This window comes from Schistocerca americana, chromosome 6 (assembly GCF_021461395.2).
Source record: "Schistocerca americana isolate TAMUIC-IGC-003095 chromosome 6, iqSchAmer2.1, whole genome shotgun sequence".
Lineage (NCBI taxonomy): Eukaryota > Metazoa > Arthropoda > Insecta > Orthoptera > Acrididae > Schistocerca > Schistocerca americana.
The window spans coordinates 45,144,562-45,167,885 of record NC_060124.1 but is presented as its reverse complement, the minus strand read 5'-3'; the positions used below and the strand labels follow the sequence as shown (position 1 = coordinate 45,167,885).

Below are 23,324 nucleotides of genomic sequence, written 5' to 3'. Positions count from 1 at the left end.
TCTTCCCCTTCTACAATGTTGTGTAGTCTCGCTCTGACTTTAAAACCTTCTGACTGTCGGCGCCTCAGCGCTAAAATTTTTGCTTTGACTTTCTGAATCCGGCTACAGTTCTCCATTAATCGTGTGTCCAAGGTGTACAGGTCTCTATGGCAGCTAAAATAAAATTCAGTCGTCTTTTTAATCCAGAAACTGTTCTGTCGCGAGTAAACCATCAGCATTCTTCTTATTTTAGGCTTCGCACATTGTAACCACCAAGCTATGGCAGAACTGTATTGCGGGAATCGTTTCTCGCATTCTTGCCACACATTAGTAAATGCTACGCGACATTCCTCATCTTGGAGATGTGTAATGTTGAGTTTCCATATGCCCCTCGCTCGGTAAGTCTCTTGTTTTTCCAAATTTACTGTGGTGATGTACGCGGCATGGTCAGAAAACATAGTGGTTGTTGGTTGTTTTTTGGGGAAGGAGACCAGACAGCGAGGTCATCGGTCTCATCGGATTAGGGAAGGACGGGGAAGGAAGTCGGCCGTGCCCTTTGGAAGGAACCATCCCGGCATTTGCCTGGAGCGATTTAGGGAAATCACGGAAAACCTAAATCAGGATGGCCGGACGCGGGATTGAACCGTCGTCCTCCCGATTGCGAGTAAACATAGTGGGCCAGACCTCAGACTGGAGTACATGGTTCTTAAGGTTGGACGACACGTAAATTCTGTCTAGCCTGCTTGCTGAGTGACTGTTAAAATATGTGAAACCGGCCCGTGCGCCATGGGTATGTTCCCAGGTATCGGTTAACTGCATTTGGTGGACTATTCTTTCCAGTTCTACGGACTTGTTGAAATTCGGTGTCTGGTCTTTCGGGCTAAGTACAGAATTAAAATCGCCGGCTAGGATTATATAATCTTGACGTGTACCGAAGAGATGAACGATTTCCCTTCTAAAAAAATTCGCTCTAGCACGCCTGTTATTGTTGCCTGACGGTGCATAAACGTTGATGATGCGGGCATTGTTAACAGTCACTGCAACCCCTCTGCTGTTTTCAAGTTTTGCTATTTGTGTGACACGGATGCCTTCTTTCGTGAGAATTGCGGTTCCCAGCTCTGCACCGATACCGGGGTTTATTGTGGCGTTGTATCCACGTATGTTTTCTAATTTAGTATCTGTTACTTCCTGTAACAGTAGTATATCAACGTCAGCTGCGTATAGAAAGTCTTGCAGATGTTGTAAATGCAGGGAGGAGCGTATCTTATTAATGTTCAACGTAGCGATTTTGTAGGCTTGCGCTGCGTTCATATTGTCCTATTCATTACCGAAGTCAATATTCGCCATACGAAGTGCTGTCGGAGGAAAATCCTTTTTCACATGTATGTTCCGGCAATGATGTATTCATCGTGTTCAGTTGATCTCTTGGGGCAGGAGTCTGTTCCGTTCCTCCAGTTTCGTTCAATTCTTCATCTTGATGCATTTCATCCGATTCATCAGCCCAGGTTTTGTGTTGATTAGCTTTCGATGTCTCTTTTTCTGCATTTCTATTATCAGGGAAAACCTTGTTTGCATCGAAATTTACTATCAGTTTCAACCTCTCGTTTGACGACTGGTCCGTTGACATGGGGCATGGTGTATATGATTTGGCTTGCAAGGGGTCAGGTGCCTGCATACTCAGAACCGGATTACGATGTTGTTCTTCATGCAGTTTGTTGCTAATCTGCTTTGCTTTTTCTCGCAAAGGGGGTGCCAGTTGTTCAGCTCCCTTATGAGCTAGTCTCCTCTTTTTATGTTTCCTTGGAGGACTGACTCTTGGGGCGGTTTGATCGTTTTCCGTTACATCTTGGGTTTCTTGCGCTCGGTTCTGTTCTCTGGCAAGTGATGGGTTGGTTTCCTTGTGGTGTTCTGGAGAGTGCTCATTCTGAAGGACTATAACCGGTTCAAGAGTTTGTTCTATTTGAACAGAGATATTTAGTTCTTTTTCTTGACTCTTTGGCTGTGTTGTCACCGTCGAGTCGCTAACTTCCATTATCACTTCATTGTCGCGAGCTGCATCATCCTGGGTAGCGTCCCGAGTAGCGTCAGGAGCGTCACGCGTATGGAGTTGTCCAGCGGCTGCCGCTGCGTAAGTTAAAGGCAACGTCGACATGGCCGGGGGTCTCACTGCTTCGCCCTCAGGTAGCTGGGCCACTCGGCGTTGGATACACTGCGAGCGGACATGGCCTGTTCCGCCGCAAGACGCGCAGGTTCTTGGCTGCCCATCATATATGACTATAGCCCGATAACCACAAACATTTATATACGAGGGTATGTGCTTGTGTAAATCCACTCGCAGTTGCCTGACACCATTCAAGGCGGGGAACTTGTGAGCAGGAGACCACTTTTCTGCAAAGTTGCTAATTATTCTCTCATAAGGAGCTATCACGGAATTGATCTGCTCAGCGGTGATTTCAAATGGTAGCTCAAAGATACGGACAGTTCTTAATCCAAAGCCAGCATGCGTAACACGAACTTCACTAACACTGCCATCGTGATGTTTGAACTTAAATGTTCCGCCACTAGATTCAACAATTTTGTCACACAATTCCGTGTTTTTAAGCTTGACATACACAATACTACTCACAATTGAAAGGTGAATACCTATAATATCCTCAAACGAAATTTTCACAACTTCTTCTAACCATGTCTCAATTTCGAACGAATTCGGTCTCTGCCCTTTCTGGTCAAAAACAAATTTCTATGTGTCTCTTCTATTAGGCTGATCCATCTCTCCTTCTAATATGAATCCATCAAGAGTCTCAAATAACGCAGTAACTACTGCAACAGGCGCTTGACTTACCGAGCGGAGCGCAGCAGACCGCAGCGCACAGCACACGCCGGAGGTCCGCACACCACGGCCGCCAAAAGCCGACTGACCAACTGAGCTACCGAAGCACGATTCACGCCCGGTACTCACAGCTTTACTTCTGCCAGTACCTCGTCTCCTGCCTCCCAAACTTTACAGAAGCTCTCCTGCGAACCTTGCAGAACTAGCACTCCTGAAAGAAAGGATATTGCGGAGACATGGCTTAGCCACAGCCTGGGGGATGTTTCCAGAATGAGATTTTCACTCTGCAGCGGAGTGTGCGCTGATATGAAACTTCCTGGCAGATTAAAACTGTGTGCCCGACCGAGACTCGAACTCGGGACCCTTGCCTTTCGCGGTCAAGTGCTCTACCAACTGAGCTACCGAAGCACGACTCACGCCCGGTACTCACAGCTTTACTTCTGCCAGTACCTCGCCTCCTGCCTTCCAAACTTTACAGAAGCTCTCCTGCCCGCGAAGGGCAAAGGTCCCGAGGTCGAGTCTCGGTCGAGCATACAGTTTTAATCTGCCAGGAAGTTTCATGAACTGACATGTCTTCCAATTTTCTTTTAATATGAGAGATTAGCGAAGAACGATCTACATCAAATGAAAAAATTAGCCAAGAACGTTGTACATCAAAACGAAAAATTAGCCAAGAACGTTGTACATCAAAAGGGAAAAGAATGTGAAAGAAAATGTATATATTTACTTTCATATCATTTGCCATGCAGACACAGTTTACTGTCTTAAAGAAAATGTAGATGTTTCATTGGTAACAAGTGGTTATTCGATGTCAAAAATGGCCCCATGTTATCGTTGACGCAGTGTTGTTATCATTATTATTGCTAATTGATCTTTGGTGTCTCATTTTCGTTCCTATTAGTATAGACGGTGAACATTAATAAAATCGACACACTTCAAGGACTTATCCCTGACTGGAAAGAGAGGAAGAAAGGTCCTATGTTCATGTGTCTGGAATTCCGTAGTTGTCAGGGTAGATGATGCTGACAATTGAAAACTCCGCTGACCATGTAGTGCATTCCATGGGCGTTGCAGAATATGTGAGTGACGCAGCGTACAGCAAGGAGCAGAATGATCCGGTATTCATGTCGGGAACAAGCCGAGGTGGTGTTTGTGCACGGCCAAGCACATGAAAACGGTAGAGGGGCAGCACGGCTGTACCAAAGCAAGTATCCTCACAAACACCAACATCATCACACAACATCCGGAGCCCATGTTGAGCGTTTGTGTGATCATGTGTCCTTTCAGACAGACGAATCTTCTTGTCGTTTTGCGTTCATTCATCCGTATCGTCAATTTCATCTGAGCGTGAGTTTGTTTGCGAACAAACTGTAACTTGTCATGTGTATCACCAGTCTTCAAAAATTGTGTACCCTAATCTTCGTATTTCATTGTTTAAACTACTTCACCCTCTTATTAGTAGGTGAAGATCAGATATCCGCGCAAAGAAGAAGTAGTTTAAACGATGAAATACGAATATTATGGCACACACAATTTTTGAAGACCAGTGATACACATGACAAGTTGCAACTTGTTCGTAAACAATCTCACGCTCAGATTAAAATGATAATACGGCGGCATGAACGCAAAACGACAAGTAGTAAATTAATTAAAAAATCATATAGGTGCCATCATAACAAAAATAGAAAAATCGTTAACCCAATAAAGCACGAACAAAGGAGATGCTACCTCTGTTTTACTACCATTGTAACCCCCCCCCCCCCAATAAAGTTAGTCAATATTAACTGAATAATAAAATGAGCCAAGCGTAACCTCCTTGCAAAATTAAAGAATAAAAATTGCGCAAATGTAAACTCCCCACAAAATATCGTTAAGGAATGAAGATTGATCACAAACCCACAATAACATTAATTAAATAATGAACCATGAACTGAATGTAACAACTCAACAGCAATAATTAAACCTGACAAATTTTATAAGGACAGCAGCGCTGACCTACGGCCCTGTGAAATAATTAAACCAAACTTCTTGCCTCAGTAAAACTCCATCTATATCTGCTCTTATTTTTCGGCATAGTTTCGTGCAATGCTGGCTTATATTTAATTTTGATTCTTGGAGGGAATGCATAGGAAATATTATTTAGCTTGAAATGAATCTTTTTCTTTAAATGAGTTACTTTATAAAAAGTTATTATTGGGGCATCATTTTGAACAAATTAATTACAATTAACATACCTTATTAGCTGAGCGCAATGCTGCTTCATTACCTTCTACAATAGTATACATATCGTCCACCACATTCCTGACCAGTCTCGTGGGCAGAGCACACCGCGGACGCATGCCGACTCGCTACACACTACTGCCGACTGACTACTACTGCAGACAGAGTGCAACTCGCAACTGAACACTCGCGTGGTCAAGCGCAGACTAGCAACGATAAATAACTCTCTGGCCAGAGATTCTGTCATGCCTCGCCATCGCTGGTAATGAATACATATGAAACGTACGCGTTTCACCATGACACGTCATTCTGTTCCGAGAGGCTGCTCAATCACCCTACGCCAAAGGCAATACTCGAATGTTATACGGAGGAGTAAGCAGAAAGCTCTAGCAGCCACTGTCACCTTCCCAGAGTTTGGAGTCACAACTTCTCACTCAAACAGTTACCCAGTTAGCGACATGAGTATGAGAGCATCCTGTTCCAGTTCTCGCGACGAGCAGAAAACACTACGGAGAATTTAATCTGGACCTTCCCCATGACAGTCATATACTCCGACCACTCAGCTACGAAGGGGGACGTACAACAGAAAAATAAGGAACATGAATACACCACTTACACAAAACACGATCACAGGTATTTTTCTAGTTAAAAAATGGTATTCCATTTTTGTGACGCTGACATGTCTGCTACCGCTAAAAATGATGAATTGTATGAATACATTATTATCCATTGGTCTATGGTAGATGTGTTATTTTGTTCCGTAATTTCACTTAAGACTCTTACATCCCCAGACGCTTTTTGGTCTATCTGTCACTCAAGGGCAATTGATAAAGCAAAGCTACATGTGTGTGATGAGGCTGGACAGTCACCATTAATTATGTGACTACGTGGAGACTGTTCTTCCGGACAGCCATTCATGAACTTCATGTTCCCAAACAACGATGGAATTTTTATGGATAACAGTGGGCCATGTCAGAACATTCTGGACAGTTGGAGCGAATCATTTGACCACCCAGATGATCCGACATGAGTCCCATCGCGCATATATGGGACATAATCGAGAGATCAGTTCATGTAGAAGATCCTGCAACGGCAACACTTTCGCATTTATTGGCGGCTGTAGAGACAGCATGGTTCAATATTTCAGCAGGGGACTTCGAACGACTTGTTGAGTCCATCACACATCGAGTTGCCGCACTACGCCGGGCAAAAGTAGGTCCGACATGATACTAGGAAGTATCCCATGAGTTTTGTCATCTCAGTGTATGTAAAATTACCCGCAGATTTTAGGGAGAAAATAATTGCTTTTCAGACAACCGGCCCTACACGATGTCTCCAACAGACCAACATCCAGTCTTTTGGCGTCAGATAATGTTTTATTCGTAAGTGATGCTGCTTGTTGTTCACTACTTTACTCTGTGTGTGCTAAAGCTTGCAGTGGCTTTTACATCTACATCTACACCTAAATCCAAATCTACATCATGATCCATACTCTACAAACCACCTTATGGTGCGTGAGGGAGGGAACTTCTGGTGTTATTATCTTTTCGCTACCTCTGCGCTGCATTCACGAATGATACACAAGAAGCACACCTGTCGATACAACCCCGCATTAGCTCTAATATATCCCATCTTTTCGTCAAATCATTTGGCTAGATGAATATCGAAATAATTAAACTATTTCCTGGCTCTTCTTGGAGCATAAGTTCTAAGAATTTCAGCAGTAAACTTCTCCGTGATGCACATCATCGCAGCCGGCCGAGATGGCCGAGCGGTTCTAGGTGCTACAGTCTGGAACCGCGTGACCGCTAGGGTCGCAGGTTCGCATCCTGCCTCGGGCATGGATGTGTGTGATGTCCTTAGGTTAGTTAGGTTTAAGTGGTTCTAAGTTCTAGGGGACTGATGACCTTAGAAGTTAAGTCTCATAGTGCTCAGAGCCATTTGAACCATTTGAACCACATCATCACACTTATTGCGTCTACTACTAAACCATGTTGAGCATTTCCGTAATGCACTGTACACGAAACTAAAAGGTCCAGTGACGAAACGAAGCCGTTGACTAGACCTTCTCTTCTGTGAATACAACTTTAAAGTGGTCTCAGAGCGATGAACAAGACTCTGGACTCGGTTGGACAGGAGTTTTGTAAGCCACTTCTTTCGTGATTCTGTTAGTTTACCTTAACATTCTCGCATTGGATCTCTACGTGTTATGAGTTTTTCCTATTATCTGTTTCAAACTGTCATTCCAATTTTAGTCGCCGCGAATGGTTACCCCTATGGTTATATAGTAGCTGATGTTCCCTGTGACCCGTCACAAAAAGTGTAAACGAAGAGTACTGGATTTCTTCGCCTACTTAGGCACTACCGGATATACACTACATTTATTTACGTTCAGGATCAAGTTTCAATCCTTACACCAATCAATGATCTTCTGCAGGTCTTCCTGCAGTTCGCTTCAGCTTTTTCGCGCTGCTCTCTTCCTACAGCCAACAGCATCTTTCGCATGCAGTCTCACTGAGTATCCAACATTACTCACTAAATCGTTGATACATATTGTAAACAATAACGTCCCTGTAACACTCCCGGTTCCCGTGAAGTTAGCTCCATATATGTCGATTACATCAGTTATGCATGGTGTATCTATCTTCAAGGGAGTCATGAATCCAATCACCTTTTAAGATGGCCATCGTCAGTGACCATGGACTATTATATCCGCGGATATCCGCAGTAATTGCTGCCTTACGGATAAAAGCGTGCGCTGTTGCAGGTACCTGTGGGTTATTTGCGGGTATCAACAATAGTTTCTCAGTACTTAAAAATTAAAGGACAATAATAAGTTTATTATACGCTTTTGGTAAAACTGCGTTACGTGCGGCCAGTGAACTAAATTACATCACTCGGCTCCACACGTCTGTTGTAATGTTACCTGAGAACGTGAAGGCTATGAGGATTCTTGGAATATTTGCTCGGTTCAGATAAAGTGGAGAACTTGTCCGCGGAAGGCAAAGATCCCGAGCTCGAGTCTCGGTCGGGCACACAGTTTTAATCTGCCAGGAAGTTTCATATCAGCGCACACTCCGCTGCAGAGTGAAAATCCCATTCTGAAAGCGGAGGACTGTTTCCTCTGGCAACGGCCGCTTTAGCAGTCGGCGATCACGTGAGGCACATGTGGCAGATCACAAAGCTCCGCCGTGCCGGCATATTTTTATTGTTCATAAGAAGCCACAGTGCCCCACGGTATCCCCGTCCATTTGATTGTTCACCACCAGACGTCTACTTTTCTAAAGAAGCATGAATTGCTGCAAGACATTTCATTGGAGTTTCCAACAGCTTTTTTTTTATTATTTTTGGTACCACTTCGAAAGTTTGACTGTACAACGCCCTGAAAAAGGCTTTATCTGTTGTTAACATCCGCTGGGACTAAATATGGCAACATGTTCTTCTTCCAGGTTTTTCATGTTTTTAAATGCGCATTCTATATCAACCCTACATGCAGCTGTCTTAAATCGAATTCATGTTACATTTGCCGTAATGGAATTCAATTATGCAATTTTGGAAAGCCAGCGTGATAACTAGCGTTACCTTTTTTGCGATTTTCTTTGCATAATCTCACTGCTGTTTCCGAATCACATACGCTATAAATAATGTTCTGTATGAAAGCTGTGAATCTATCAACGGTTTTATTAGTAAATTGGGAAGTATACGTTACAGTGCTTGCGACAGTAAGAAGAGAAACACGTCGACACAATTTTGCAATATCGTATTGATGTAAGTACACTGGAGCGCCAAAGAAACTGGTATAGGCATGCGTATTCAAATACGGAGATATCTAATTAGGCAGAATACGGCGCTGCGGTCCGCAACGCCTATATAAGACAACAAGTATCTGGCGCAGTTGTTAGATCGATTACTGCAGCTACGATGGCAGGTTATCACAAGTTAAGTGAGGTTGAACGTGGTGTTATAGTCGGCGCACAAGCGAAGGGACAGAGCATCTCTGAGGTAGCGAAAAAGTGGGGACTTTTGCCATACGACCATTTCGCGAGTCAATCGTGAATATTAGGAATCCGATAAAACATCAAATCTCCGACATCGCTGAGGCCGGAAAAGGGTCCTGCAAAAGCGGGACCAACGACGAGCGAAGAGAATCGTTCAATGTGACAGAGTGCAGCCCTTCTGCAAATTGCTACACATTTCAATGCTGTGCCATTAACAAGTGTGAGCGTGCGAACTATTCAACGAACCATCATCGATATGGTAACAGTGTACCCTTGAAGACTGCCCAACACGAAGTTTTACGCGTCGCCTGGGTCCGTCAGCACTGACATTGCACTGTTGACGACTGGAAACATGTTGCCTGGTCGGACGAGTCTCGTTTCAAATTGTACCGAGCTGATGGACGTGTTCGGGTATGAAGGCATCCTCACAAATCCATGGACATTGCATGTCAGCAGGGGACTGTTCAAGCTGCTGGGGGCTCTGTGTTGGTGTGGAATGTGCAGTTTGAGTGATATGGGAACCCTGACCTGTGTAGATACGAATCTGACAGGTGACATGTACTTAAGCATCTTGTCTCATCACCTGCATCCTTTCACGTCCATTATGCATTCTGACGGACTTCCGACAATTCCAGCAGGACAATGCGACATCCCACACGTCCAGAATTGCTACAGAGTGGCTCCAGGAACACTCTTCTGTGTTTAAACGCTACCGCTGGCCACTAGAGTCCCAGACATGAACATTTTTGAGCATAACTGGGATGTCTTGCAACGTGGTGTTCACAAGAGATCTCCACCCCTCGTACTCTTACGGATTTATGGACTGCCCTGCAGGATTCATGGTGTCAGTTACCTGCATCACTACTTCAGACATTAGTCGAGTCCATGCCACGTCGTACTGCGACACTTCTGCGTGCTCGCGTGGCCCCTACACGATGTTAGACAGGTGTACCAGTTTTTTTTTTTTTTTGGCTCTCTAGTGTATGACAAACCAACTTTGCTACTAACATTTAACAGTTGGCAAAATAGGACAACTTGTGCCACGATTTCATTTTCTTGTTGCCTGCGAAAATGTTCCAGGGAAATATTCGCAAATTCTGCTTCGGTAGACGCGACAGTATGTTGTTATCTGCTGTCTGTATCAAGAAAATAGCAGGAAATGTATTAAAATACGGTTATCTAAATTGTGAGACCCGTGCGTAAAATGTTAGAACTCGGATACGAAATTTCTTCTCATCAGATTGTTTTCTACATACATAAGAAATAAATACGTTTCGTGCCACTACCATACGAAAAAAAAAAGAGTTTTAATGAGATACAGCATTACTGTCGTTGAAGGACGATCTCCGTTAATCTGCATCACGTCCGATTACAGACTTCAGCAGACGAAAATTCAGGCAGGTATAGGCCTTTTCTCAGAGCAGTGGCGGTTTAAAGGGCTTCACAAAACTTAAATACCTCCGGATGCGGATCCGGATAAGAAATTTGCTGATGCGGATAACGGAATTGCGGATATCATTTTTCTTATCTCCGCAGACGTCTTCGGTTCCATCCTACGGTGGTCGTTGTTATAGGGAAACAGCACCAAAATCTAAGCCTTTATTATGCTCCAGCAACAAGTGGAACCAGAGCCGTGCCTTGTGGTGTACAGGCGGTCATGGAGGACAACCCGTACATGGACCCGGTCGTGCAGGCGCTGCACCAGGTGAGGCGGCCCGGTTGCTGCACGCAGCTGCTGCCCTTCCCGCTGGACTGGCTGTCCCCGCCGATGGAGCAGTCTTACCTCTCCTACAGCGGCTCGCTCACCAGGCCGCCCTGCAGTGAGGGCGTCCTCTGGATCCTCCGCCCGCACCCGCTCACCATCTCCAGTCGGCAGGTACCTACCTTTAAAAATTGTATTTACACGGGACGAGTCTCTCATCGTGAAGCACTCCAGGTCTTGTCTCCAATGGGGCTGGTGCAGAAAGGACCTGGGACACGACACGCAAAGTGCTGCTCAGCGTAATTTACGATTGCATCGCCCTCCAACCTTGGTTGCAGGCGCGCTAATCACGAAGTTACTGGGTTACGGCGAACAGGGTGCTGCACGAAATGAGTTACCATTTTTTAATACAATCTGAAAGGACATATGCTACAATGAAGAGCCGTCCATGGAGATTTGTTCTAACTTAGCACATGCTCAATATGTCCACCATTTCGTTTCCTAACTTCCTTCAAACGTACACTGAAGTTAGAGATTACCCTACGGCGCATGTCTTCCGTAATTTCACTGCAAGCTTGAAGAATAAGTCTTCTGAGCTCCATTAAATCACGTGGACGTTTCGGGAAATTGTTTTCCTTTAGGTACCTCCAAAGAAAATAGTCACATGGATTGAGGTCTGGAATATTGCGGGGGCCTATTTTGTCCGTCATTAAAGCGACCTGGAAACCTGAGTGAAATGATCCGTATGTCGAAATGCTCGTGTAAAAACTCCAACACAGTGTTTGCAGTATGTGGCCCTGCTCCATCGTGCATGAACCACTGCGTGTTGAAGGGCAAGGCAGTAGCAAGAAGCTATGGAATGAAGCTATTGCGAAGCATGCTCAAATAACGCTCACAGTTTCTTCAAGGAAAATGGGTCCAATAAGTCCGTGACTGGAAATTGCTGCCCACGCTGTAATCCTCGGAGCATAATGTTGTCGTTCATGAAGCACTTGTGGACTTTCAGTGCCCCAAAAGCGTACATTTTGTTTATTTACCACGCCGTCTAAATGAAAATGCGCCTCGTCTGAAAACCAAGCGTTGTTGAGAGTTTCTTCCCTATCCTCCGCCCACTGAGCAAACTATAGTCTCTGCTCAGGTTGCCCTCCATGGTTTGAGCTGTGTAAGCATTCACTTGAGCACGAACAACTGCTACAATTCCGCTCTGCATTGATAATAACCTGACACAGGCCTAAATCGGATCTGCGTTGTGACTATAAATGCCCTATTAAAGCAACTTAAGTCTACGACTGATTGCTGCTCTATCTAACCCAATAGTCTCTGCTGCTTGTGTTCCTCAGTGAGCTTCTGTGCACAGGTCACCTTGTATGGGTACATAAGGAAGTCACTTTTAAGAATGCGATGAACGGAGCGTCTGGATATTCCCAGTTGCACTGCTGCCTTTCTACATGATATCCCGGGATATTGCCTTTCGCTCTCATTTGCCTTTTTTGTCTTTACGTGAAGACACTTTGTCAATAAATCAAGGTTTGCCAGAATCCTGAATGTCGGCTTAATTTGCATTAAAGACAATCGTCTTTCGGACACAGGTTGTGCATTGGTGTTTGGTCAGTGGGTAGTCTGTGTAAAAAATTGTCCACACAGCAAACCTCTTTGGGATGTGTCCAACATATTCCAACTTTTTTATTGTTGAATTGTACGAATTTTTATCTGTTACAGCTTTGAACAAAGAGGAGTCCCCATCGCCAAGGTATTTAGTATGTCTAACACCTTACTTGTCCTCAGATCTGGAGAATATCGTGACAACTGCACCAGCCTCCATGCCCCCACTTGAGCCACTATAATTTTTAGAGCATGCTGCTGCATGCTTTTGTTGCCACAGTTTCTCGCTGTCTTCATTGTTGGTCATTTCCCTCGTTGCACACTGGTGCCAGTATTTAGACATAATTTCTACATCTAAAATTTTACCTGAGTCAATGCCAGTAACAGAAAATGACCAACAATGAAGACAGTGAGAAACTGTGGCCAGAAAAGCATGCAGTAACATGCTCTAAAAATTATGTTCTTCGTTTCGAGCTGCTTCCTATTTTTTGTTGGTAAACCGAATTCCATGAAACCTACACTTCCTAAAGACAGTTTTTCCCCCACCCTTTACGCATAAATCTTGACTTCCACGTGAAGGTTTGCGAATTCAGTCTTCCACCTACTAATATTTGTTAACGTTGTCAAAATGTAAATAAACCACACCCAAGAAAGTTTTCAGGCAAGGATATAGATGTCAGGCAGAAATATAGATGTCAGCCAAAGATATCGAAAGAAAATAGCCCTCACACTGACAAAAATTCCACTGAAGCAAGCAGTTTCCCAAATTCGGAAAAGGTGGGAGTGGCCTCCAGTGCAGAGTTAATCAGTTTAACAATTTAAAGGCATTTCTAAAGCCGCTATCACGATAAAATTCATACACAACATAGATTAAGCTGTGTATATCAAGAAAATAATGTTTTTAAAAAATCGATTTTTTGGTCCAAAATACATTAAATACCTTCTTAAATAATAACAATGAACTACAAATAAAAATGACAATCGATAAGTAAGCCCATAGCAAAAGGAATGCCAACATGAAAAACGCAAACGCTACGAACTTACGCACCAAACTAACAGTGTACGAAAATCGACGCAATAGATCTAACAGCGATCATCTAAGATGAGGGGAGAAATTTGCGAAGAAAGTTCTGGTCACGTTGATGGATTGAGCAACAATTTGTTACGTATATTTAAAAATTTGCTTTGGCGTTCTTTGGCAGTCATTAACGCAGGTCTGACACATCCAATCTTTCCAAATACAGGTGTTGGGCATAACTGGGTAACACCACGAGCACGATATATAAAGCGTAATACGATGCAGGAATACCACTGGCATTCAAACCTGCATCCAGTGGTCACCGAATTGATAAATCCTGTATGGTTTTCAGTGAAATCTTGTACCATGCTTCCTGCGATGATGGAAGTGGATGGAGATCAATCACCCTTTTCTCCGAAGCAGAGCACAAAGTCTGAGTAATATTGAGGTCTGATGACTTCGGTGATCAGGAGAGAAGCGACAGTTCGTCCTCGTCTTCAAAAAACAAGTCTTGGAAGATGCGAGCAGTGAGAACAGGGGTCCTGTTATCTCGGAACATAGCCCCGTCCTGTTTCACTCTCAGCAGGAAGCAATCTGTATTGTAGACATGGGACGTAGTAACACAGACGTAAGCTCGGGCAGAAATTTTAATTGTGTGAAACAACACTCATCCAACGAAGCGACTTTCTTCCATTGCTCCTTAGTTCGCGTTTCATGGCTTCGATACGACGTTCTCCTCCTACGTGCATTTCCATCACTGATGAGTGGATTGCAAGGTGCAGCTCATCCTGCAGTTCCCTGATTCTGGATCTCTCTTCGTATTGTTGTGGAGCTCATAGGGTCCGCTATTGCAGCACTTAGTTCTGCAGTAACGTTTGCCTCAGTCGTTCTCTTATTTCGACACAATCCTCTTCAGTGACTGACTGTTACGATCACTGAACACACATTTTCGTCCGCGTTGTGGTTTACAGGATGATATTCCGATTTCCCTGTACGCGTAATAAATTTTCTTTATGGCGCCTTGTGAAACACCAAACACTTCGGCTAGCTTGATTACGGAAGCACTCACCATATACGCATCAACAATTCACCGGTTTTCAAATTCACTTACCTCCGATAGACGCAATCACGACTACACAGAACATTGTTACGCCACGACTGACACTTTTAAGTGCTGAAGGCAATGCACGGGTGTCAATCTGATCAAATAAAACAGCGTAACCTGCTGACTTGGCTAGGATCTGCATTTATGTTGAAGCATGTGCGTTGCTTGGACTTTCTCCACGTTTTTGTCCAACCCCCATATGTGGTAAAGGGCCAGGGCTAGGCAACCTTTATTGTGCTAACTGATACTTTTAACATTTTATAAACTGATGGCTCTCGATCTTCCACCATAACCGAGTCCAGTAACATGAAGTAGAAAATATGATGTAGCCAAGGTGGTGGAAACGTGGGTTCGACAATGCCAAGACTGCTTGGTAGCTACAACAGGAAAACACAATTAATTATCAGGAGTACAAAATAAGAAAGTATTTATTACTTAACTTTGTAGTAGTCCACGATCTACTAGTTGACAATCATAGAAGACGCAGCTAGACTAAGCGTCTGCAGAATAATATAATTTTCAAGTGACAAATCTTGCAGTGACGAATTAATCTCTCGTAATCTTGAATGTCGAATCCAGTGAATTTGAAGACTAACTTGGCACTGGGCTACAAAGACGTGATTGCAGCGATGACTGAGCTGCAGACGATGCCTGACTAATATCGGCGCTGGCTGACCGCTGAGCGCGGCTACGAACTGTAGACTGGTACAACTATACTACACTCCTGCTACACATGACGTGGCCTAGCGGCGCCTCGCGGCGAGCTTCAGTACTGCGACTGGCTGTGTACTCTTTGGTTAGCACAGCCGTTCTTCTGTTCCGTTTATCGAGAGACTCGCATCTGGCGGATCGATCTCTCAGGCAGCGGTGTGGTCGTATGACTGACGACATCACATGAACATTGCCCCTCCTTTACTGCGTCTATTAAAGCGTATATTTTCTACCTCCTCCCTGTGCTAGCAACATTATTCAGTTTGTAGGATTACTATACTGCGTAGCGAAGCATCAGCCACTGACAGATAGCAATATTGCATTTAGTTTGTCGATATTTCTTAGCATTTTCACAGAATATATCGAACTCATTTCCGTACGGAGAGCGCTGTTATTCATGTAGACTATAGAATCTTCCGAAATATGCACCTATGAAGCTAATGACAAAGTCCAAGAAACTTTTAGAAAGAACAGTTCGTATACGTTCTTTTTAAGGGGTTGACTGCCATTTGAATACAACAAATCTTGCGAGAACGACGCGAATTTGATAATCTTCAATGCACCGATGTCTTGGAACGGCGTACTTTCATAACACGCGGTATTAACAATACGAAAAGCAGTAAATACGTATAGCCCTAAACCATCATTATTTAGTATCCCACAATTTTTGTTGTAACAAATTTTACCAGAAACGAAGCGTTTTCGAGATATTTTCAATGTACCGGTGCTTTCAATCAGCATATGCTTGCATCGCGTAAGTTATAACACAAAAGCCACCACAAACGGGCTTCAGCTGCAATCGACTTAATCCAGTACACTGATGTGACGTTATGGACATCTGCGTAATGGTGTGAAATGATGTGTCGGTCGAATTTTAGGGCGCTATATGGCAGCGAAAGTGAATGGAACGGATTCGACAAGCCATTGGGAGGTCTGCGGCGGTGTGTGATAGCAGATGTCTATGCATATGTCACGCAGTTTCTCCAAATTACGGATCGGTGGCGCAGTGGCTAGCACACTGGACTCGCTTTCGGGACGACGACGATTCAATCTCGTGTCCGGACATCCTGATTTAGGTTTTCCGTGATTTCCCTAAATCGCTCCAGGCAAATGCCGAGATGGTTCCTTTGAAAGGGCACGGCCGACTTCCTTCCCTAATCCGATGAGACCGATGACCTCGCTGTCTGGTCTCCTTCCCCAAACAACCCCAACTCCTCGTAAGTCACTTATTGATGAAACTGGCAGTTGATAGCGTCCCATATGTCTTCCATGGGGTTAAGATCTGGTGAATTCAGTGGTCAAGCCACCGACATGAGTTTAATATAATGCACCTCCGACCCCGGTAGCCGAGTGGTCAGCGCGACGGACTGTCAATCCTAAGGGCCCGGCTTTGATTCCCGGCTGGGTCGGAGATTTTCTCCGCTCAGGGACTGGGTGTCGTGTTGTGCATCCTGATTTAGGTTTTCCGTGATTTCCCTAAATCGCTCCAGGCAAATGCCGAGATGGTTCCTTTGAAAGGGCACGGCCGACTTCCTTCCCTAATCCGATGAGACCGATGACCTCGCTGTCTGGTCTCCTTCCCCAAACAACCCCAACTCCTCGTAAGTCACTTATTGATGAAACTGGCAGTTGATAGCGTCCCATATGTCTTCCATGGGGTTCAGATCTGGTGAATTCAGTGGTCAAGCCACCGACATGAGTTTAATATAATGCACCTCCGACCCCGGTAGCCGAGTGGTCAGCGCGACGGACTGTCAATCCTAAGGGCCCGGCTTTGATTCCCGGCTGGGTCGGAGATTTTCTCCGCTCAGGGACTGAGTGTCGTGTTGTGCTAATCATCATCATTTCATCCACATCGACGCGCAAGTCGCCGAAGTGGCGCAAAATCGAAAGACTTGTACCAGGCGAGCGGTCTACCCGACGGGAGGCCCTCGTCACACGCCATAAAGAATAAAAACCGCAAATCAGTGATGCACGCTTATTCTTTTTGACACCGATAGTTATCCCACTGAATGATGCCATTTTGGGGGAGGACACTAAGGGGTAAGGGATTCAGATGGTTCGAAATAACATTCCCATAGGTCATAGTGGTCATGTTATCTTCGTTTACTACCAAAGGTCCTCTAGAAGACCTCATGAATGGCCCATAGCAATCTCCACCGGTCGGCATTCTTGGTATGTTACAAGTTGCCAGCAGCCGATCATCAGGACGACGGCTAATCGGGGTATGACCATCCATCTGAAGTAGCTAAAAGCGTGATTCATAAAACACGTTGACACATCTCCATAGATTTGCGATTCAATTTCGAAATTCCCGTGCCTACTGCAGTCGGAACACACGATGTCGCTAGGTGAACAATGGGGACCAGAGTAGTCGTCTGCTGCAGAACCCCATTTCAGCAATATGTGCCTAACGGTGTGCTCCAAAACACTTGCCTCTGTTTCGGCATTGTACCCAGTCTTCTTGTCTTCCTATCCTTGTCTACAGAGCGGACAAGCCTGCGACCTCCACATTCTGTGATGGGGAGGAGACTTCAACACCTTGACGTCTAGATGTTCACGATAGTAACACGCGACCATTCGGCCACCTCCTCCGTTTCCGAGACGCTCGTTCCTGGGTGCCGAGTCGTAACACTGTTTTTTGTCCAAGTCGCTTATGTCAGCTGAATTCCCAATATGCGGCTCGAGTTGCTGCTAGACTGGTTCCCCATCCGTTTTGCACACCTTATATACTTTCCTTACAGCGCCACGTGCCCGCAGCGCCACAAGAGGCATTCAATCTCGCGGTAAGCTGTAGTCATAGTGTTTTGGTCCATCTGCGACCGTTGTCTCCTAAGTGCAGTTTTCGTCGTAGAAGGCGATCTTGAAGCCCAAGGGCCGGGCACATCTCCAGGAAGGAAGAATTTGATATTCTGAATCTGCCTCTCATGTTTCGCAATGCTCCAGAAGTGCAGTTCCACGTTGTGAGGCGAGAAAACTCAACTCGCTCAACGTTCACATTCGTTTCAGGTCCCGTGAGAGGACGTCTTAAAGGTACTGTTACACTGTGCGTCAACGGAACATCTCTGTCAAATGGAGTTTAATTATTATTTCTACAGGGTGGTCAGGAACAGTCTGAAAAGCTTGTAAGAGTGTCGCAGGGTACGTTGTGCTAAGAAATAAATATTGAGAACAAAATTCGATACGTAGTCCCGTTTCCGGGTTAATTAGCACCTAAGTTAGCCAGTAAGGCCGTTGCGGGTGCTAATTCAAGAGGACTGCAGGAGACAGTGTCGACAAACGTGATCTTCGTTTGTTTTCCTAAAATCAAAGAAGAGAGCGATACAATAATTGGATATGGGACAGTAGTAAGGATCGGACTCGAACCAAAGGTTGAGCAGCCTCGTGGGCTGTCATCTACGCTTTGAATACAACTGACACGGACTGTATCTGGCGCTCCGCTGTAATTTGCGCGCGCAATGGCCTGTTAGGCTAACTTCGATGGTAATTAACTCGGGAACAGCAAAACCTACCCTGCAACACCCTTACCAGCTTTTCAAACTTTTTCTGACCGCCCTGCGTAGAGCAGGCCTAACGCCACCCTAAGTTTCACGATCACAATTTAATGTGTTTGACGCTATTATGAAAGATTTATTATTAGCTCCCATGTACAGAAACATCCTTAGAAAAATGACCTCTATTTCAACAGGTTAATAAATCTAACTCCTCCATGCACCGTATGTGAAGTACTGAGCATATAACAAGCTATGTAATTCTCAAATTTTTCTAACACATTCCGCAGTAGTTGGTAAACGTTTTTATATGTTTGTATAAAAAATGAAGAAATTCCTCCAGCTGTATTTAAGGTGTCGATTTTATTTTGGCAACTAGTTTCAACGTTGTAACAACGTCATCTTCACGCCCATACACTTGTTGACGTCAACTGCGTGCGACTGATACTAGAAGTCAGTGGTGAGATGTGGAGGTGCTCCGTGTGGAAGGTAGCAGGTATTGTGTTAAAAAAATCTAAGGACTTAAGATTATGAAGGAAGCCTTTTCTGTTTAATGTATGGAAAAACTAGCTAGTTACATTTTGTAGCTTTGCGAGGTGAATCGTCCAATACTTCCTAGTAAACAGAATCTACTAGCGTCGATAACAACGCCATCTGAAGACATCCTCTGCCGATGGCTTTTTCGAAGAGTGAAGAGGGGTGGACACAAAATCGGAGGAGAGTCTTGTCATTAGCGAGGGAAACTGCACATAAAAGGCGGAAACAGCAACAATGATCAACGGCATGAACATGTAGAAAGCACTGGGAACAAATATATTAGAGATACTTTACGTACATCCATATAACATCATAACATCTGGACTGTAAGTGAGAAAGTTTGTTTCTGACACTCTGTATACGGGAATACAGAGCATCAGTTCATCGACTATAACATACGTTATTGCAAGTTTGGCAGTTTCACATTAGATTTCGTATTCTTGCGCCGTCAACCACTTAATGACATAATCGGTCGCTTAATTCAGATATCTGGTCGGTCCTGAATACCTTCTGAGAAAACTTGCAGTTGTCGTCCGGAGTGGCCGTGCGGTTCTATGCGCTACAGTCTGGAGCCGAGCGACCGCTACGCTCGCAGGTTCAAATCCTGCCTCGGGCATGGATGTGTGTGCTGTCCTTAGGTTAGTTAGGGTTAATTAGTTCTAAGTTCTAGGTGACTGATGACCTCTGAAGTTAAATCGCATAGTGCTCAGAGCCATCTGAACCATTTGAACCAAACTTGCAGTATGTGTTAGATCAGCTTACCCCCTCCTCTCCCCAGTCACATGTGCAGAATTTGACAAAATGGTTCAAAAGGCTCTGAGCACTATGGGACTCAACTGCTGAGGTCATTAGTCCCCTAGAACTTAGAACTAGTTAAACCTAACTAACCTAAGGACATCACAAACATCCATGCCCGAGGCAGGATTCGAACCTGCGACCGTAGCGGTCTTGCGGTTCCAGACTGCAGCGCCTTTAACCGCACGGCCACTTCGGCCGGCTCAGAATTTGACATACTTCTTCTCTGCTCCAAGAGGTTGTACCTCGGATGTCCTCTCTTTATTCTTCCCAGCCTTTTTCATCCGTTCCAAAGGATATTAATCCTCTGACGTTCTTGGATAAGACGTGCGATATCTAAGTGGTAGGGAGTAGTTGTTCATCTAGTCTTTCAGTCTTCACCCACTGGAGGTTACGTAACATAACTTTTACCGCATTTCAGAAACCTCTGCTAGTAGTAGTCTATGCTGTAGCTATCGTAATAATACAAAGACGCTTTGCACACGACATTTGACTCTTTCTAAACCTTCTAGTAATAATTTGAGAACAGATTCTTCGGAATATTAAGTTCGCTAAGGCAAAGATTATTGCCATCACCAGTCTGTACGATTCAAAAATGGTTCAATTGGCTCTGAGCACTATGGGACTTAACTGCTGATGTCATCAGTCCCCTAGAACTTAGAACTACTTAAACCTAACTAACCTAATGACATCACACACATCCATGCCCACGGCAGGAATCGAACCGGCGACCGTAGCGGTCGCGCGGTTCCAGACTGTAGCGCCTAGAACCGCTCGGCCACCCAGGCCGGCGTTCTGTATGATTCCACTCAAGCGGTATTACAATTTCCACCTTCGAGTCACTTAATATGTGTATTCAGATTAGAAGTATCTAGTTTTGTTACAGGTCGTCTCTTCAGATCAATATCTAGTTACAATGAATTGCATTTTAACTGAATCTTTGTACTGCTGACGAACTACGATTTCTTCGCTATGTTAAAACGCCTCAACGTACTCTCGAACGGTTTGTCTTCAGTTATGGTTTTCAGAATTACTTTTACTCGGAAGGGGCTGTGCTCTAAACCCTATCTGACCATCCAGAGTTGGGTTTTCTGTGGTTACCCTAGGTCGATTAAAGTGAAGTCTGGCTTGGCTTCGTTGAGGACACACCCCAATTCCTTCCCTGCCGTTTCTCTTTCTGAGGTTATGAGTACTTCTGAACCTCTCCTCGTCAACTGAACGTTGAAATCTAATTTTACATCCATGTCTAAGAAGTATAGAACAGTAACAAGAATGAAAATATTGATTCGTACGAATGTGACTAACGAATTACTCACGAAGTATTAATGAATCAGCTACACTGAGCTCACGCTAAAAGATTCTCCCTGAATATTAACCTAGATTTGTCAAAAAATTCTGGAAAATTTTGCCACATTTGTCTTGTCGTAAACTGTTTCGCGAAAGTTTAGTGAAATGTAACACATCCACGAAAGAAGTCGTTCATATGACATATTTTTGATAGTTGTTCAACAGTATGGGACGATTACAGGTTTACTTAATAGAAAATAAGGAGAAGCTCCAAAGAATGGCAGCACGTATCGTCACAGTATCGTTTAATAACGCATGATCGTACGGGAATACTCAAATAACACTATTCGCAGTCGCTGCAAGAGAGTCGCTGTGTAGCACGTAGAGGTTTACTCCCAAAATTCCGAAAGCGTATGTTCCAACATATTACTTACAGCGCACATACGCCTCGGAAAATGAGCACTACAAGAAAATCAGAGCTCATAGGAAGATTTATTGATAGCCATTCTTCGCACCCTCTAAGACTCTAATAGTCTGACTGTGTCTCCTCCGAATATACTTTTTACACTATCAGGTCTGATATGACAGTTAATGTAAAGCTTATTCCATCTGAGCGAATAACTTAGCGACACTCTCCGGTGTATAAAAAGGATTTTTGTAACACGTGTACCCAAGTACCGTAGTTATTGAAACAGGGCATCGTATCCGTACATCAATATTCCCCGTTAGCATGTAGATAGCGACCACCAGATCGTTACTGTACGAGTGTTTACTGAGTAAAACAATAATCAAAATGTTAAAAAAAACTTAATTAACTAAAGATTCATTGTAGTTAGCTGTAGTACTTTTGTACCAGAAATTGCTAAATGAGTTTACATTTCAGAAAAGAGCGACCACCAGCTCCAAACCGTGTTTAATCTTATAAATGACTTTGAAATCGCTCGAGTAATGGGCAAGAATCGTTATGCAATGACTGAACAAAACAGACTCGCAGGTGACTGGATGTTGAAAACACACGTAACGTGAACACTAAGAACCCTAATTCAAAGTTCAGTAATTTTCATTGTGATTATGAGAAGCAGTCACATGCAACAACTTCATAGAGAAAGTACTGTGCTACGTAACCCGCGATAACGCGGTTTTCCTGGATGTTTGCGTAATCGCGACTAAATTTTATTGCTGTTCTCTGCTGATTGCTTTTGAAGTGACGCCGAGAAAACTTTCTTCTATGGCAACAACTATCTGTCAATACTAATGTTCCTTAGCCATATGCACGTAATATTTTTTACAGAACACAACATAAAATCATAAATTACTTTGACTACAAGAGACCCAGCATATTTTTGTCACTGAAATATGAACTGCGTGTTTGGATCACTTTCAGTCTGACTTGATTGTCTGCAATGGTAGGTAACAAAATATTAACAATTATAGTTACGCTGGCGTGCGTATTACACAGCTACAATAATACTGGCTGGACTTTTGCAATAAGCTGCTTGTGTTGCGGTGTAACGGTTATTATGAAATTCATTTTTGGCAATAGTCTCTTTTTGATTACCGAGCAGCTTGGATAAATTTAATTCACGCAGTATTCTTCAATGATTCTAAAACCTTTTTGCGTTACTTTGCCTTGCCACATCATTTCCTGTGGATTAGGGAGGGTGGGACATATAATAAGATTAAGCAGGTATGCCCTCCGCCACACACCGTGACTTGACTTACGGAGTTCAAATTTAGATGCAGCTGTAATAGTAGATATGAAGGGCGCGGATTATGGTGTCACACAATAGGTTAGTTGCCAAGGTGCAAGAAGCTTCTAGAAATGACAGCACCAGGCCAGGCATGTCCTGGAAATGCATCGGTTGATGGTTCGCAGGAATTAGGTATGTTATTATTTTGGCACGCGTCTACGACACTTCTTGCAGTTTTTTTTGTCTCCTCTTTGTTTTAACCTGATTAATAATAAATTTTATGACAGGTCTGTCGTGTATATTTACTCAAATCTGGTAGGTTATTTAATTTATATCTCTGTAAATACATGGTTTATGT

General features: G+C 44.0%; 1 protein-coding gene across 1 annotated transcript in view; it reads left to right on the top strand.

The window, feature by feature from the left end:
- Positions 1 to 23,324, top strand: part of LOC124619949 (carbonic anhydrase 2-like) — a 75,102-nt gene that overhangs the window by 32,639 nt on the left and 19,139 nt on the right. Inside the window, exon 2 of the mRNA XM_047146612.1 lies at positions 10,679 to 10,903. Within this exon, the coding sequence (XP_047002568.1) occupies positions 10,679 to 10,903 (225 nt within the window). The remainder of the gene's footprint in view (positions 1 to 10,678; positions 10,904 to 23,324) is intronic.